A 19,602-nucleotide genomic window follows, 5' to 3' on the forward strand; every position below is an offset into this window, starting at 1 on the left:
GTGTACAGTTCAGTGGCATTAAGTACATTCACACCATTGTGCAACCATTACCATCATCCATCTCCAGAACTTTTTCATCTCTCCAAAATAAAACTCCATATATATTAAACAATTAACTCCACAATCCCCTTTCTCCTAGCTCCTAGCAACTACTACTACTGTACTTTCTTTGTCTATGAATTTCGCTACTCTAGGTACATCACATGAGGGGAAACATATGGTATTCGTTCTTTTGTGCGATTTTTAAAAAAGATTTATTTATTTTTAAAGATTTTATTTATTAGAGAGAGAGAGAGGCAGAGAGGCAGGCAGAGAGAGGGGGTGAAGCTGGCTCCCTGCTGAGCAGAGAGCCCGATGTGGGGCTTGATCCCAGGACTCTGAGATCATGACCTGGGCCAAAGGCAGAGGCTTAACCCAATGAGCCACCCAAGTGCCCCTAAGATTTATTTATTTTAGAAAGAGAGCAAGTGGGCAAAGGGAGGACAGAGGGAGAGGGAGACAGATAATCTGAAGCAGACTCCACGCTGTCTGAGGAGTCTGCCGGGTTCGATCTCACGACTCCAAGATCATGACCTGAGCCAAAATCAATAGTCAGACACTCAACCAACTGAGCCATTCAGGCGTCCCAGTATTTGTCCTTTTGTAACTGGCTTATTTCACTTAGCATGTAACATGTCACAGAATTTCCCTCCTAATGCTACATAATATTCTGCTGTAGGGGTGCATGGGTGGCTCAGTTGGTAAAGCAGCCAACTCTGGTTTCATTGAGCCCCACCTCAGGCTACCTGTTCAGTGGGGAGTCCACTTGAGATTCTCTCTCCCTCTCCCTCTGCCCCCTCATGCTCTCTAAATAAACAAATCTTTAAAATAAATAAATAAAATCTTTAAAAAATATTCCACTGTACTGCATATCACACTTTGTGTATCCGTCCCTAGAGGGAAGACTGGATACCTTTCCTGTTCTAGCTAGCGGGTGGCCCCGCTCCCACCCGAATGACTGGTTTTAATAGAATCAATCTCCCATCTTCTTCAATACAGATTACTAACCACTTCCAAATAAATATAGATATCCCCAACTTAGGTACCTCAATTCCTAAAACAGTAAGTTTTTCTTATGCAACAAACATCCCTGAATTGCTAAAATGCCCCTGCCTTTTCCTGTCTTCTGCTATATGGTACCTTTATGTGGAATTTCATAACTGAAAGATCCTGTTTCTGTAAATTCATCACTAACCCCTGAGCAATTTGTGTAAACACAATATTACACCTGGGGGGACACAGGTGAGCAACTTTACAGGTAATGATCCTAGTTAGACTATAATAGCCTTTTCCCCACAAAAGGAAGCACAATAGACAGACATGGAACATTAAGGTGAAGGCCAAACGCAGACCTAGGAGCCTCTGAAGCACACATCTCAGCAATCCTAATTCCATTCTTAAAAAGTACTGCCTGGGGGGACGCCTGGGTGGCTCAGTGGGTTAAGCCTCTGCCTTCGGCTCAGGTCATGATCTCAGGGTCCTGGGATCGAGTCCCGCATCGGGCTCTCTGCTCAGCAGGGAGCCTGCTTCCCCCTCTCTCTCTGCTTGCCTCTCTGCCTACTTGCGATCTCTCTCTCTGTGTCAAATAAATAAATAAAATCTTTAAAAAAAAAAAAAAAAAAGTACTGCCTGGGGGCGCCTGGGTGGCTCAGAGGGTTAAAGCCTCTGCCTTCCACTCTGGTCATGGCCCCAGGGTCCTGGGATCGAGCCCCGCATCTGGCTCTCTGCTCGGCGGGGAGCCTGCTTCCTCCTCTCTCTCTGCCTGCCTCTCTGCCTATCTCTATCTGTCAAATAAATTTAAAAAATAAAAATAAAAAAAAAAGTACTGCCTGGGGCTCTGAATATTAAGATTCCAAATGAGTTCGGTTTTCACCTGGATTTTGACATTACAGTACATTTAAAAGAGAGAAGACAAATATAGCCACTATGCTCCTGTATTCGGTAAAAAGAGCTTGATCTCTCCAGTCCTGATTCGGCTCACTAGTTAGGTGAATTAAGCCTCAGTGCTTAAGTCCCTTCTACCACTCCATACTAAATCCATCCATCTGAATGTCCGCTATTATTTTGAAAACTCTGATTTCTACTTATTCTACATACTTGACAGTGGCGCTAATCATCTTTAGAAACCCAAATATATGGGGCACCTGAGTGGCTCAGTCATTGAGCATCTACCTTTAGCTCAGGTCATGATCCCATGGTTCTGGGCTCCAGCCCTGCATCAGGCTCCCTGCTCAGCGGGAAGCATGCTTCTCCCTCTCCCACTCCCCCTGCTAGTTTCCCTCTCTCACTGTGTCTCTGTCAAATAAATAAATAAAATCTTTAAAAAAGAAAAAAGAAACCCAGGGGTGCCTGGGTGGCTCAGTCTGTTGAGCAGCTGCCTTCGGCTCAGGTCATGATCCCAGCGTCCCGGGATCGAGTCCCACATCAGGCCTCTTGCTCCTCAAGGAGCCTGCTTCTCCCTCTGCCTCTGCCTGCCTGTACTCTCTCTATCTCTCTGACAAATAAATAAATAAAATCTTTAAAAAAAAAAAAAAAGAAAAAAGAAACCCAAATGTAAGAACTGGTGGGATGGGCTGCCAGGGTTTTAGCCAGAGTGATTTTTTTTGTTGGGGTAAGGGACTTACAATGAGCATTTATCCTTCCAAATATCATTATGTAAACTTAAATTTAAAAAAAATCAGTACATGTATAAATATTTACGTATAGCATCTATATAATAAGCCAGCATAATAAAACTACATTATACTGAGCACCTTCCTGCTTTTCATCATCTTCAGAATAAGTACCTTAGATCGTGTTGACAATGGTCCTTTTCAATACACTTTAACCCTTTACATAATTCCTCCTAAGATGTCTACATCCATAACCAGAATGGTTAAGTGATGCATGATAACAACACTTACTGTGGCAGGCATTTCATAATGTATGATTTGTCACATCACTATGTTGTACTTTTTTCTTTTTTTAAAGTAGGCTCCAGGGGCACCTAGGTGGGTCAGTGTTTAAAGTAGGCTCCAGGCCCATGAGGCTCCAACTCCTGACCCTGACATCAAGATTTGCATGCTCTACCAACTGAGCTATCCAGGGGCCTTGCCCTGATAACCACATGGTTAAGAGCAAAGAGATAAGAAAACTGAGATGGAATGAAAGGTCTGCTATTGTCTAAGGATGGTCTTGATTACTTCAATAAAAGTCTTTCCCCATCTCTTATCAAGAGACTACTGAAAAACTGCGACTGGCTTTAGGCTGCCCAGGTTTAAGCAAAGTAAACCTCACCTTCCACACACTTGATAAAGAATACCAGGAAGCAAAAAGAAGAAATCAGGGTCTAATTGTACATAAAACTCACTGCTGTATAAAACAAACAAACAAACAAAACCCCTCAAATCCTTAATACTAAATCCCTGCAGGAGAACATGGGGGCTGGCTGTTAAAATCAATACTGAAAATAGGGGCGCCTGGGTGGTTCAGTGGGTTACGCCTCTGCCTTCTGCTCAGGTCATGATCCCAGGGTCCTAGGATCAAGCCCCATATTGGGCTCTCTGCTCAGCGGGGAGCCTGCTGCCCCCCCCCCCGCCCACCCCACTGCCTGCCTCTCTACCTACTTGAGATCTCTCTCTCTGTCAAATAAATAAATAATAAAAATCTTTAATTAAAAAAATTTATACTGGAAGTAGATTTTGGGATATGGTTACCTACAGTATGGTTCTCTAAAAAGGATTTATTCCCAACTTCCTTTGGCTTTACAGTCTTATAACAAACATCCCAAACCCTCTTGAGCAACACCTCCTAATATAATTCTCATTTAAAAAGTTAAAAAAACAAGGTTCTTGTGTGGTTAAAGGTCTGCTTTCTGCTCAGGTCATGATCCCAGGGACCTGAGATTGAGTCCTATTTTGGGTTCCCTGCTCAGCAGGGAGCCTTCTTCTCCGTCTCCCTCTGCCATTCCCCCAACTTGTGCTCTCTGGCTCTCTCTCGCTCTCTCTCTGTGTCAAATAAATAAATAAAATTTTTAAGAAAAGTTAAAAAGCACAGGGGCACCTGGGTGGCTCAGTCAGTTAAGTGTCCGAGTCTTGATTTTGACTAAGGTCTTGATCTCAGAGTTGTGAGATTGATCCCCGTGTCAAGCTCTGCACTGGGAATGGAACCTGCTTAAAAGATTTCTCTCTCCCTCTCCTGATCTTCCCTTTCTTAAAAAAAAGTTAAAAAGCATAGAGTGGCCCTGGAGAGTTTATAACTGGATAATTCCATTCCTATAATGGGGATATCTATAAGCACAACTTTTTTGCAGAGTAATTTGACAGTGTCCATTAAAATAAAAAATATACATATTACAACCTACAGAAGCAAAAGTAGGAGTAAAAATGGTTTACAGAATGTTCGTGGCAGCATTATTTGAAATAATGAAAAGAAACAAACTTAATACATATAAATAAAAATGCTTAAATGTGATACAGTCAATGTACATTGACTACTGTACATAGCTGCTTTTTAAAAGAATGAGGTAGGGCGCCTGGGTGGCTCAGTGGGTTAAGCCTCTGCCTTCAGCTCAGGTCATGATCTCAGGGTCCTGGGATCGAGCCCCACATCGGGCTCTCTGCTCAGCAGGGAGCCTGCTTCCTGCTCTCTCTCTGTCTGCCTCTCTGCTTACTTGTGATCTCTGTCTCTCAAATAAATAAATAAAATCTTTAAAAAAAAAAAAAAAAAAAAAAAAGAATGAGGTAGAGGTACATGAACTGATCTAAATAGAGGTCAATGATTATTAAATGACAGAAACAGAAACAAGCTGTGGAAGAGTATATGTTTTCATTTCTAAAAAAAAATAAAATACGGATACATGAAGACATGCATGCAAGTACTGTACATATAATATATCTAGATGTAAGTGGATATATCTGCTACCTTTGGAGTAGAGAATAGGCACTTTTTGTGTGTGTGGGGATACTGAAAGAGCAGGGATTAGCAGCCAGCTGTTTTCTTTGTATTTTTCAAAGTGTTAGGCTAATGGGAAATTTATATATTATTTGTTAAAAATTTTTAAAGGCACTAGATGAAGATCTTTGGCCACAAGATGTGTTAAGGCCTGCTGAACTTAGAGTAGATTTTTTTTTTTTAAGATTTTATTTATTTATTTGAGAGAGAGAGAGAGTGAGAGATCACAAGCAGGGGAGCAGCAGAGGAGAGGGAGAAGCAAGCTCCCCAATGAGCAGGGAGCCAGATGTGGGACTTGATCCCAGGACCCTGAGCAGAAGACAGACACTTAGAGTGAGGCACCCAGGCACCCCTTAATTTAGGGTTCTGATACTTACTTGCCTACTGTCTGACAGAAACTACACCAGATTTTCAAAACTGGAAATGTCTTATTCCTCACAGGAGACCATCGGTTTGCAGGAACTATTCATTAAAACTGTATTCTAGTGTCTTTATTATCAAATTACAGATGCAGGTTTACTAGGCCCCTGCTCTAAGTGAGAGGACTTCAGGTACAATTTTAACATTACGGTTATTATCCATCGTCTGGTGGAGAATTCTGCTAAAAGCATTGCATGTTACCTGTAGCTATCATGGACAAGAGCTTTAACTCTTTAGACAAGAATCCACTACAGATAAATTTTAAGAGCTCTCTATACATACTTGGTTATTAACATGGACATAAAGACCACATCTTCCATATTAGAAGTGAATCAGAGTTGGCAGACATAACCACCACCAGATCAGATCATCTTCAGCATCTTAAATTAGGGCTGTGCTTTTTGGCTCCTTTTTAACCTGAATCTCAAAGCAAAACTGCTCCTAAATAAACCAGATGCACACCCCTGGCCATTAAGAATAGAAAAATAAGTATCCTAGGTATTTTTTAAATGATCTTATTGTTACAAATCTGGAGAGGACGCATCAGACAACTGCCCTTCTTTCCAGCTACTTACGGTTAACTATTTAACCAAGATTATACTGAGCAGAAATTATGCAAACCTAATCTACTCATATCCGGTTATCCCATGTAGCACACTAAATCACTTAGTTCCTCAGGTGTAAGAGTAACAACTACTTAAATTATTAACTAGACTGAGTTGACAGGGAGGTTCTGTCTCTCTAAATGAGAAGCTCTATAGGAATTTTAATGAGGTTTTCTGTGTATGTGACTCTGTTGAGCAACTGGCAATATCACCTTCTATGAAAACTTTCTAGACAAAAATCATCTTAGCTATGCTCTGCAGTACAGAATTTTGAGCACTTCATTAACCATTTATTGACATGTTGGAAATTTTTACACGCTGGAAAGTTTGTAATTTTTCCTTGGGAAATAAAACTCAATGCGAAAGTAGGGTAGTGCTTTATTAGGGTGAAGTCATGGTTAGGCCTTTTATTTCCCATCAAAGGATGACAAATCTACTTGTTCTCCTGGTCTGAAGTACAGGACTCAATCATCCATGCACAGCTAAAGATATTCTGAATACAGGATGTCATAAAAAATATAATCCTTGGGGCACCTGGGTGGCTCAGTAGGTTAAGGCCTCTGCCTTCAGCTCAGGTCATGATCCCAGGGTCCTGGGATCGAGCCCCATGTCGAGCTCTCTGCTCAGCAGGGAGCCTGCTTCCTCCTCTCTCTCTCTCTCTCTCTGCCTGCCTCTCTGCCTACTTGTGATCTCTGTCTGTCAAATAAATAAAATGAAGTCTTTAAAAAAAAATATATATATATATATGTATATATATATATATATAATCCTTGTGCTACCCTAATCTTATGAAAATTCCAGCTAAGGTAAGTGAGATTTATAAAAGACTAAGGGCATTCATGATTCCTTTAAGTATGCTATATTCTATCTGTGGTAAGCACTATAAATTGACTCTCCAGCATCCACTTCAGCTCAGTTCATTAGTCTAAACCTGCCACAGAGATTGGTTCGGGCCTAAGCCAATTTGGGCTGATGAGATCTGAGAAGAGGCTTTATTGGAGTATAAATGGCTGCCTATCTCTCCCCTCAGAGTGAACAAAGACACATGTTGATCCAATATTTGCTGGCATCTATCCTATGCCCATAAAGAAAAGAGCTTTTAGGACCAAGCTGATGCTGATTCTAGCAGAACAGACAGAAAATTGCTGATGACACTGTGGATCCCCTCAATCAATTAACCTTGGCATGTAGGCAGCATGATCTTTTTATTTCCTTTTGCATGAAATTAACTTCCCTTACTGTTTAAGCCCATTTCAGAGTTTCCATTACTTGCAGCCAAAAGCAACCTTGGATCAACTGGACTGTCGGAAGCATGCAGTCATTTTTACATTATTATTTTGTTTTTTAACTATTACAAAAGTGCTAGAAGCCGTGACAATATGAAATCTGTGACTGGATTTTCTATGTAACTTTATCCACAAAATATAAGCAGAGTCTCATTTGAGAAATATCTCTTAGAAAGTAGTGCTAGAAAGAGCTCTGATTTTATGGTATAATATATATATTTCTTCTTTTAAGAATAAAATTTCATTTATGCTACCAAGAAATTCAGAGCTAAATGTGAGAATGACCTATAGTAATTGTGTAAACTCTTACAAGGCTACATGTGTTTCCTTTCTGGCTTTGGTTTTCTACGTTAAAAAAATATATGTCATGGTCCTCATAGTTTATTTTCATTTCTTATATTTGCTCCTGATCCAAGCCATCAAGTAATCTGGAGACAAATTAAATTAATAAATAAAAATAAAATGGGTTCCAGAGTTTATAACTGACATGCTGATTTACGTATATATTAGATTAAGAGATGCCTGAAGGGGCGCCTGGGTGGCTCAGTGGGTTAAGCCTCTGCTTTCGGCTCGGGTCATGATCCTAGAGTCCTGGGATCGAGCTCCATATCGAGCTCCATAATGGGCTCTTTGCTCAGCAGGGAGCCTGCTTCCCTTCCTCTCTCTGCCTGTCTCTCTGCCTGCTTGTGATCTCTGCCTGTCAAATAAATAAATAAAATCTTAAAAAAAAAAAAAAAAAGAGATGCCTGAAACATTGCTAAGTCAAAAGAGTTCAACTACCTTAATATAGAACATTTAAGCCAAGAGAAAGAATGTATAAGAGTACAATTATGTGGACATACGGCCAAACCTCAACATCTGCATACACAGCTCTTTTCTACACAGTTCTTACCACATCGATCATCAGGTGATGACACCTGGTGTCATGACTGAGCCTGGCTGGAAACCTGACCCAAAGGTTGCCATCTATAGGATACCCTCTAGGCTATATGATGCTTTGGCCCCAAAGCTCTTCATTTCAGTGTCGGAGAGGCTTTGTATTTTTTCCTGTTTTCTTTATTTCCATGGGCACCAGTAAATCCAAAAAGAGCTAAATATACACAATTTCTTACTCTTCCATGAATTTTAAATCATGCTGCTAAGCTTAAGAACTGTATATAAATCTACCTTTTGGCATTACCACCTGGATATTCACAGGTATCTGAACTGAACTAATTTTCATTATTTTCTGTCAATTAACCCTGTTCTTCCTCCTATTTTCTTTATCTTAGTGAGTATTCCCACCATCTACTTGGCAGAAAGCAAAAACCTAGGGCACCATCCTTGCCTCCTTCCCAATATCCTCATTTGCAACACATCAAATCAATCAGCAATATACTGTCAATCCCAGATCTTAAAAATCTCTTGATAGAGCCCATCACTACAGTGGGGTTCAGGCCTTCAGTTTCCCCAATAAAGATTACTGTAACAATTTTCTATTTGCTGTTCTTCTCTTCAGCAAAAAACGTTTTTGTTAAATAAACAAGTATGGACTGAATTACCTGCTTCTTCAATACCACTGCATTAGAGGTAACCACTGGTAAGCTAATGGCTATGAAGAAATGCCTAAAAAATGGGGTCACTCTTAACAGACAGAAGACTACAAATCGCCCACTTAAGAAGTCACCTATTAATCTACCCTTCATGCTGTCTTTGGGACTGACTGCATCTAAAGGAAGAGATACCAGCATCAAAGAAAATATTCACAAAACCTTTGCTACAATAAATCACCAAGATTGGGATACGGCTGAAGAATCAGTGAACATGTACAACATAAAATTAAGCTATAGACTGTATTTGTTTATCATAGGGGCTGAATTTTTTTTTGAAGACTTTATTTATTTAAAAGAGAGAGTGAGTGGGGGAGGGGCAGAGGGAAAAGAAGACTCCCCGCTGAGCAGGGAGGCCAATGCAGAACTCAATCTCAGGACACTGGGATCATGACCTGAGCTGAAGTCAGATGCTTAACCAACTGAGCCACCCAGGTGCCCCTGCATTTTTTATTTTAAATTATATAATAAATAAAAACATATTACATAATTACATATTTTATTACAAGTGTATTATTGTAATTTTATTATAAATTATATACTGAAAATATATAAAATGTATATATTAGAGGGAATTCACATTCCATGAAATTTACCCTTTTAAAGTACACTATTCAGTGATTTTTAGTATAACCACATGTTGTGCAGCCATGGTCACCATCTACTTTCAGAATATTTCATCACTCCCAAAGAAACCCTATACCCATTAGCAGTCACTCCCTATCAGCCCTTAACACAGTCCCTGGCAACCTCTATCTCCACGGATCTGTCTATCCTAGATATTTCATGTAAGCGGAATTACATGGTATGTGGCCTTTATGTCTGTCTTCCATGGAATAAAACTCTAATAAAATATAAAAATGTAAACCATAACAGCAGGCAGCTAAATACCAAAGAATCAAATAATTTCCCTGAATCCTACTGAGTCTTTAGGTAAACTATTTTGGTCTAAATTAATGCCATTATAAAAAAATTGAAGTATGTCTTAGTGTACTCAGTTTATAATAACATTAAGAACATAACCTGTTTAAAAATATTTTTCCTTAAGATGGCTAAAATTTATCCAGGATACATTCTCCAATAGCCCTGGGTACCCTAGGGTATATTGCTGTTATTTCTACTATAGTAAACCAGCATGTACAAAAGCATTGCTTCCATGAAAAAAATCCATTCCAAGTTCAATTCTGTTATTTTTTCTTAGTATCTCCAATGTATAAGGTATTACATGAAGATTTATAAGAAAACAGTCCCTGCTTGCAAGGTACTTGCAATATAGTGAAGGCCTTAGATGTGCAAATCCCTAGAAATGCCAGGAATTCTCTTCTTCACCAGCACTAGCATGAAATTACTTTCCACCTTGAGCAGGGACTGGGCTGGTTATGGGCTGTGGCAGTAGCAGCTAAGATTAAGAGGCAGATGCCCCTCAGTACAACTTGTTAACTTCTAACATTTGCAAAAGAAAATGTACCTTTCTTTCCTTTCTTTTTTTTTTTTTTAAGATTTTATTTATTTATTTGACAGACAGAGATCACAAGTAGGCAGAGAGGCAGGCAGAGAGAGAGGGGGAAGCAGGCTCCCCGCCAAGCAGAGAGCCCGATTCGGAGCTGGATCCCAGGACCCCGGGATCACGACCCGAGCCGGACCCGAGCCAAAGGCAGAGGCCTTAACCCACCGAGCCACCCAGGCGCTCCTGTACCTTTCTTTCTAAGTCATCAGTGAACAAAAAAGAGCATGATTAAGTGCCCAAATAAGGGTACCTCGGTGGCTCAGTTAAGCATCTAACTCTGACTCTGGTCATGATCTCAGGGTCCTGGGATTGAGCCCTGCACTGGGCTCCATGTTCCGTGGGGAGTCTGCTTCTCCCTCTGCCTCTCCCCCAACTTGTGCTCTCTCTCGCTCCCAGATAAATGAATAAAATCTTAAAAAAAAAAAAAAAAAACCAAATAATGGGCACTGAAAATAACTCCCGTAGTTTTTTTCCTAGGCAATTTCTAGGTTAGATGTATATAAATTGGGGGCTATGTGTTTTATGTTGTGGGTGATCCCAAATGTAATTTCTACATGTTAAAAATAAGGAGGATAAAATTATAACTGTAATATAAGAAAAAGCTTCAAATAACTTTTACCATATTACCCTCTTTTAAAAAAAAAAAGATTTTATTTTTAAGTACACCCAACATGGGGTTTGGACTTACAACCCTGACATCAAGAGTCTCATGCTCCACCAACTGAGCCAGTCATGTGCCCCTACCTTTTTACCTTTAAAGTAAAAGGCTGTAACTCTTCTCTATAGTTCCTCAGTATATGTGATATTTTGTCACAAATACAAGTCACTTCATGGACATATTTGATGTTGGGAATGGGAAACGAGGCAAAGGGATGGATTAGAATCACTTAAAAAAAAATCTGCGGTGCCTGGGTGCCTCAGTCGTTAAGTGTCTGCCTTTGGCTCAGGTCATGATCTCAGGGTCCTGGGATGGAGCCCTGCATCGGGCTCCCTGCTCAGTGGGAAGCCTGCTTCTCTCTCTCTCCCACTCCCCCTACTTGTGCTCCCTCTCTTGCTATATCTCTCTCTGCAAATAATAAATAAAATCTTTTTTAAAAATCAGCATTATAATAAAATAAAATATATGATCTCTTATATACATTATATACAAAAGTAAAGCAAGGGAAAACTAGTAAACAAAATCATATATAGGTACAAATCAGGTAGGAGAATTTAAACATTTAAAATTTTGATTCATATCTAGAAAATGTACAGTCAAGACTGTTTAACAAAAGAATCAATAAATTTACAAATTCAGATAATCCAGTTCCTTTACATACAGGAAAATTAGCAATAAGTGTAAAATTTTTTAAATAGGCAAATATGACACACACACAACACCAAATTAAAATTAGCATTCAGACTTACCGCAATAGGAGTTCTTTGGGAAGTTTTTTATTGATTACAGCTTCATCACTATTTGAGAACATCTGCAAAAACAAAATCACTTAGTGTTACTTAACATTTTATTACATTCAACTCAAAGTTTAGAGACAGTCCTCTAAAGAGAGAGGTGAATAAGTATAGGGGATATTATAAGTTGAAGTAATATTTTTAGGGACTCTTTGGGCTGAAAAACATCTTTGAGACATTTAATTTGTTCCCTGTCTTTAGAAAAAATTAACAGCAATCAGAAGGATGACATTAGGTGGCAGGTACTGTTTTAAGTATTTTTCATGTACTAATGTACTAAGTCTTCATACTATTCTTAATCTTCATTTTCTTGAAAGGAAACAGAACTGCAAAAGATTTATGTGCTTAAAATCACATCACTGCACAGTGACCATTTAAAAATTAAGATAAGGTGATTCTCCAAATCTAAGTCACATTTACTTGTTCAAGGAGGTGCTTGGAAACCATCCTAGGATAGGAAACATTCTGATTTTACTTAACATGCAGAAAACTGGTAATGCTTCATGACCACCACCACATGCATCCTTGATGCACGCAAGTGATCATTTAACAAATTAATCAAATAACCCACAATAGGTACTATTATTTGTTTTTTTAAAGATTTCATTTATTTATTGACAGAGAGAGATCTCAAGTAGGCAGAGGTAGGCAGGGGGAGGCGGGGGGAGCAGGCTCCCTGCTGAGCAGAGAGCCCGGATGTGGGACTTGATCTAAGACCCTGAGATCATGACCTGAGCTGAAGGCAGAGGCTTCACCCACTGAGCCACCCAGGCACCCAAATTAGACAATCTTTTTTTTTTTTTTTAAAGATAACTACTTTCTTTCTTTTTTAAAAGATTATTAATTGACAGAGAGAGAGAGAGAGAGAGAACACAAGTAGGGGGAGTGGGAGAGGGAGAAGCAGGCTTCTCGCCAACAAGGGAGCCCGATGTGGGGCTGGCTTCCAGGACCCTGGGATCATGGCCTGAGCCGCAGATGGCTCGGGTGGCTCAGTCATTATGCATCTGCTTAATGGTGCCCCAAATCAGGCACTTTTATAGGGAAAGAGATACAAAGAAAAGGAGATGATATCTCTGTACTTCAGGAGCTCTAGCTCTACAATGAACATAGAAAGTAAATACTTTATTATTAGAGATAAATGACAAGAGGTAATATGAGAGCAAGGGAAGAAATAACTAAGTCTCCCCACACATGACATCTTAAAGGAAGGCCAGAAGTTAATTAACAAGGAAAAAAGGGGAAGATAAGATGTATAAAAGCATGGACTCATACATGAAAGCCTTAGCATTTCATGATTCAAAGTAGAAAAAGTAAAGGGATAGGAAAGTAGTGGAAAGAATGTACTTCCCCCTCAATCTCAGACATTCAAAGAGTATTTACAATAGACTTTTAAAAAAAAAACTATTAACAACCTACCCTCCAGCTACATGGAAAGCTCTGTGAGAGCAGGGACCATGACTTTCATATCTGCCAACATATTTCCAGGACTGAGCACAGGGCCCGACGCATAGTAGGAACTTAGTACACTGAACTGTGAATAGTGGGTTTTGGTCATGAAGGAAACCTGTATACCAGGCTAGAAATTTGAAATAATCCTGTAGAGAAGAGAAGAGAAACCTAAAGAAATTAAACTCTGGACTGGTAGTAAGGACATAAGCTAAGAATACATTGAAATTATAGTTCAAGAAAAGATGACGAGGGGCACCTGGGTGGCTCAGTGGGTTAAGCCTCTGCCTTCGGCCCAGGTCATGATCTCAGGGTCCTGGGATCGAGCCCTGCACCAGGCTCTCTGCTCGGCAGGGAGCCTGCTTCTCCCTCTCTCTCTGCCTCTCTGCCTACTTGTGATCTCTCTCTGTTAAATAAATAAATAAAATCTTAAAAAAAAAAAAAGAAAAGAAAAGATGACAAGATCTCCAAGGCTGGTGAAAATTAAAAAAACAAAACAAAATGGAGAAAAAGAAGGATATTTGAAGCAGCAAAAAGGACTTGGTGATGGAAAGCTGGACTCTATCAAGTTTCAGTGCAAAAGAAAATCTTATAATAAAAGTAATGCTGTTGACTGACAGTGACATGTTTTAGGAAATTATATGACATTAAAGAATAATCTGCTTCCCTATAATTTCTAACCATTAGTGGAAGCTATTAAAAAATCATATCCTCCTTCTATAAGGCAATCTTTCAAAATGAAGCTATCATATTTCCTTTTTTTTTTAAATTTATTTATTTGTTAGAGAGAGAGAGAGCGAGCACAGGCAGAGAGTGGTAGGCAGAGGCAGACGGAGAAGCAGGCTCCCCGCCGAGCAAGGAGCCCGATGTGGGACTCGATCCCAGGACGCTAGGATCATGACCTGAGCCCAAGGCAGCCGCTTAACCAACTGAGCCACCCAGGCGTCCCTCATATTTCCTTCTAAACAAGTTTAAGTTCTTCTCAAATGATACAGTTTCTAAGATGCTACACCATGATCACTCCTCTCTGGGTACACTTAGAGAATAGAACACAGGGGGGAATTATAACCCATTTAAAAAGCTGAATACTGGGGCACCTGGGTGGCTCAGTGGGTTAAAGCCTCTGCCTTCGGCTCAGGTCATGATCCCAGGATCCTGGGATCGAGCCCCACATCGGGCTCTCTGCTCAGCAAGGAGCCTGCTTCTCCCTCTCTCTCTGCCTGCCTCTCTGCCTACTTGTGATCTCTTTCTGTCAAATAAATAAATAAAATCTTTAAAAAAAAATAAATAAAAAAGCTGAATACTTAAAAAAAAAAGCTGAATACTTAAAAAAATAAAAAGCTGAATAACCAAAGGTTGATGACATAAATAACAATGTCTTACAAAGAAAATAAAGTATCAAAAAGAGACCTGGGAGACTTTTCAGAGTTAGATAGCACACAACATGTATCTTAAGCTTAAGATCTTTGGGAAAAAATTTTTTAAGTACAAAATGGACTCACTCAACACCCAATCTACTAGACTCTGCCCAACTCAATTTCACAAAAGGACAATCATTTATATATTAGAAATGCTAAGCTCTTTTTTAAAAAAAGATTTTATTTATTTATTTGACAGAGAGACAGAGATCACAAGTAGGCAGAGAGGCAGGCAGAGAAAGAGAGAGGGAAGCAAGCTCCCTGCTGAGCAGAGGCCCGATGTGGGACTCGATCCCAAGACCCTGAGATCATGACCTGAGCCGAAGGCAGAGGCTTAACCCACGGAGGTACCCAGGTGCCCCGGAAATGCTAAGCTCTTTATCTTGTATACTCAAAATATATTTATTAAATGCTACACATCTTGCCTTATAGGGCACTTTGCTCACTTGAATATACATAGTAATTAAATTGTTAAAAAATATAAACCCGCCATATGTAATTCACATGACTTCCAAACTCTAGATATAAAAAGGAGCAAAAATCACATCCAACAACTAATTGCTTTTCTTGCATCAGTCTATATAAACTGAATTGTTTCAGCTCAGGTCACGATTCCCAGGTCCTATGGACTATGGATCAAACCCAGCATGGGGTCCCTGTGGGGTTAGCTTGTCTGCCCCTCCCTCACTGTGCATATGTACACAAACTCTCACTCTCTCAAATAAATAAATCTTAAAAAAAAAAAAAACTAAGAAAAAAAAAAGACTGTGGTGTTGTATCTGTGGAAGCATGAAAGTAAGTGAGGGGAAAAACAGTGTCCTCAGAGGATCTGGCAAACACCAGGCTTATAGGACATCTGTCCAGATTTACATATTTCTCCTCTCCCTTGTGCACATATACAGTCTACTCCAACGTTCCAAGAAAGAATAAGATCCATAGTTCAAAACCTGTGGTCATCTGACCAGCAGCATCAGCATCAAGTGGGACTTTATCAGAAGTGCAAATTCTTGGGCTGTACCCCAGACCCATTAATATCAAAAATGGGGTTGAGGAGGTGGAAAGGAAGAAGGGCAATCTGTAGTTTAAGAAGTCCTTCAGGTGACACCAATGCTTCCTGAAGTTTGAGAACCAATGGACCAGATGAAGTAGATTGCAAATCTCAGGATTTAATCTAGGGGTGCCTGGGTGGCTCAGCTTGTTAAACACCTGACTTGGGATTTCAGCTCAGGTCTTGATCTCAGGGTCATAAGATCGAGTCCTATGTTGGGCTCCATTCTGGGTGTGGAGCCTACTTTAAAAAAAAAAAAAAAAGGTAAAAAGATAGAATTACAGTTCTATAAAATAATCAGAATATTTCATTATTTGAAGTGACATAACAGTGGAAGTTAGAAAACACTCCTAGAGGTAGACACAATAATTTAAATGTTTTCTAGGAAACCCATATGGCTCCTGTTCCAGTTCATGGTGTTGCTGGTAAAATAAACATTTCAATATATGTTTTAGGTATTTTACTATTTCAGCTGAATCCAAACTTTGGTTTTTTCATCCAAAATATAAAGGCTGTCAAAACCAATTAGATCTAAGATATAATGAATTACAACAAATTTGTGAAAAGATTTTAGATATAATTGTTGTAGAGGAAGTGACTGTTCAAACACATGACATTCTTAGGTAATCTGGTTTCATATTAACACAGGAATATATCATTGTGTATTTTTTATAATCTATCCACAAACAGTTACAAGGATATAGTCATGGGAAGAACAAGAGAGCAACTAGATTGTTCTCTATTAACTGTTACATGGGGGACGCCTGGGTGGCTCAGTTGGTTGAGCGGCTGCCTTAGGCTCAGGTCATGATCCCAGCGTCCTGGGATCGAGTCCCCGCACCGGGCCCCTTGCTCCGTAGGGAGCCTGCTTCACCCTCTGCCTCTGCCTGCCTCTCTGTCTGCCTGTGCTCTCTCTCTCTCTCTCTAATAAATAAAATCTTTAAAAAAACAAAAAAAATTTAATTGTTTCATGAGAGAACACCATCCCCTGAACAGACAGACAGAAACTGCATAGCATTTATCTAGGGATAGGACGTTCTTAAATATTCGGGTTTTTAAAAATCTAAGTGATGTGTTTTGTCATACATTAGCATTTATAGTTGCTTTGCATAAAACTATAATTGCTTTTCTATAAATTATATAGTGAGAAATGTAATGGCAGGTAAGTTTAACAAAGAAAGAAACAAAGTACTTGCTCAACAGTGACCCCTGCTGGTTCAACTGGAGTATAGTTCCCAACTTCAAAAATTAGAAAGATCTGATTCAGCTCTATAGAAGAGTAACAGAACTCCCAACTTTTAGCTAGTATATGGCTGTATGGTAAGATGACTTTACTTCTCTTGGCAGCTAGATAAAGCTAGGTCACTAAGTTCTGGCCAACAGGTTGGAAGAAAAAGTGATGTGTGTAATTCCAGAGTGTCCTTAAAGAGAGAAGATGTGCCCCTTCTTACTCCTTCCTACTTGAGCTGCTTGAAATGTGGTTAGGATGACCGAATTCCATCCTGTATCATGAAGTTGAAAGCCACAGTTTTAAAGATAAGCAGAAGACTAGAAAAAAACCTATAGATGACTGTAGAGACACCATGCCTCTGGACTTTATATGACAGAAAAAGAAACTTCTAACATATTTAAGCAACATTTAATTTGGGACTCTGATACATGCAGCTAAATTTACTTACATTATTTTAGATTTTAAGAGGTATCATCTGTTTTGCAAGATGAAGAGTCCTGGAGATTACACAAACATTGTGAGTGTACTGTGCACTTAAAAATGATTAAGATGGCAAATTTTATATGTATTTTTCCACAATTAAAAATTTTTGTTTTTATTTTTATGTTTTAATGCTTCTGAATTTAGGACAGTTAAAATTAATTTTAATTTTTAACAATTAAAATCAAAAGCATCTTTTATGGTTTATGACACATTTTATAATTCAAAGCAAGTTTTAACTATATGCAGTAAAGAACAACCAATGGAGGAAAACAAATAAAATAGGAAATTAAAAACCATTTGCTCCCTCTCAGCAGGCTCTGTGCTTTTGTTTATACTGTTTTCTCTAAAGCACCCACACAACCAAACTTGCCTATTCTATCAGTAGAAACAGACTGATGTCCACTGGACATGCTATCTATACCATGAAGGTTTTCCCAATCTCCCTAATAGGATGGGATTGTTTCTCTCCTGTGAAACCACAAAATACTAGTTCTAAGTTGGTGTAGAACTCCTTATATCAGACTATGAGATCTGAGAGGAAAGGAACTTTTTGTTTAGTTCATCACTGTGTAGTTGGCAACCAACACAGAGCCCAGAAATTGGTGAACCAATCAATGTTATTTATACTGTAGGGATCTGGTAATACTCTTCTGATTATAAATTCCCAGCAGGCTTCCATGATTTTAACACTCTGTATCTTTCCAGTAGAGTGCTTTGTCAATTTTTTTTTTTTTTAAATAGGGGCGCCTGGGTGGCTCAGTAGGTTAAGTGTCTGCCTTCAGCTCAGATCGTGATTCCAGGGTCCTGCGATCAAGCCCCCATCAGGCTCCCTGCTCAGCAGCAAGCTTGATTCTCCCTCTCCCTTTCCCCTGGCTTGTGTTCCCTCTCTCACTGTCTCTCTCTCTCTGTCAAATAAATAAATAAAATCTTAAAAAAAAAAATCTAAAATGGAGAACTGCTGATTTGTATTGTATGTTAAATTTTATACCTTTTTTAATTTTTATTTTTAAAAAAGATTTTGTTTATTTGAGAGAGAGTGCATGCACACTAGTGGTTGGGGGAGGGGGAGGGGGAAGAGGGGGAGAGAGAGAATCTCCAGCAGACTCTGCTGAGCATGGAGATGCTGAGCTCAATCTCACAATCCTGAGATCATGATCTGAGCCAAAGTCAAGAGTCAGACACTTACCCAACTGAACCATGCAGGCACCCTAAAATTTTTTTAAGTGAATTCTACACCAATGTAGGGCTTGAACTCACTACCCTGAGGTTGAGTTGCATGGTCTACCAACTGAGCCAACCAAGTGCTGCAGTTTATTTTAAACTTTTAAAAAATCACTGAATTGTTTTCCAAAGTGGCTATATACCATTTTACATTCCCACCAGCAATGTATGAGGGTTCCAGTGTGTCCATACTGTACTATCACTTGTTGTCTATCTTTTTAACATTAGCCAATTGGTATATCATGGTTTCAATTTGCTTTTCTGTAATTACTAATGTTAATAAGTCTTTTCATGTTACCCAAATGACCTGTTTGGTGAAATATGTATTCAAATGACTTGTCCATTTATTTGGGTTGTCTTACCATTGAGATTTAACAATTCTTTCTATATTTAAGGACTCTGTATATATATAGGCCCTTTATGGACTATACGATCTGCAAATATTTTCTCCAATTCTGTCTCCAAATGACCACAAATGTAAACATTTACTGTTAGATTCTCAGTACTGCTCCATTACTTTATAGGTCTATCTTTTGACCAATAACTCACTATCTTGATTCCCACAGCTTTATATTATTTTAAAACCAGGAAGTGTAACTTTTCATACTGTGTTTGTTATTTTGCAGCATTTCCATACAAATTTTAAAACCAGCTCACCAATTTCTGCAAAAAAAGCCTGCTGGGATATTGACAAAGATCGCACTGATTCCACAGAACAATTTGGAGAAAACTGCCATCTTAACAATACTGAGTCTTCCAAACCATGAACTTGCGATGTCCGTTTATTTTTTAGGTCTTGTTTCATAATAGGCAATGTTTCATAATTTTCAGTGTGTAAGTCTTTTGCTATATTTATTCCCAAGTGTTTTATTCTTTTTGATGCCATTGTGAATCAAAATGTATTTCTATAAGATTTATTTATTTA

The 19,602-nt window shown here is 39.1% G+C and overlaps 1 protein-coding gene across 1 annotated transcript in view; it reads right to left on the reverse strand.

Moving 5' to 3' along the window:
• Positions 1 to 19,602, reverse strand: part of FBXL20 (F-box and leucine rich repeat protein 20) — a 96,982-nt gene that overhangs the window by 32,969 nt on the left and 44,411 nt on the right. Inside the window, 1 exon segment of the mRNA XM_080825819.1 lies at positions 11,786 to 11,847. Coding sequence (XP_080681945.1) covers positions 11,786 to 11,847 — 62 coding nt within the window.

Source organism: Martes martes, assembly GCF_963455335.1.
Source record: "Martes martes genome assembly, chromosome: 16".
Classification (NCBI taxonomy): Eukaryota; Metazoa; Chordata; class Mammalia; order Carnivora; family Mustelidae; genus Martes; species Martes martes.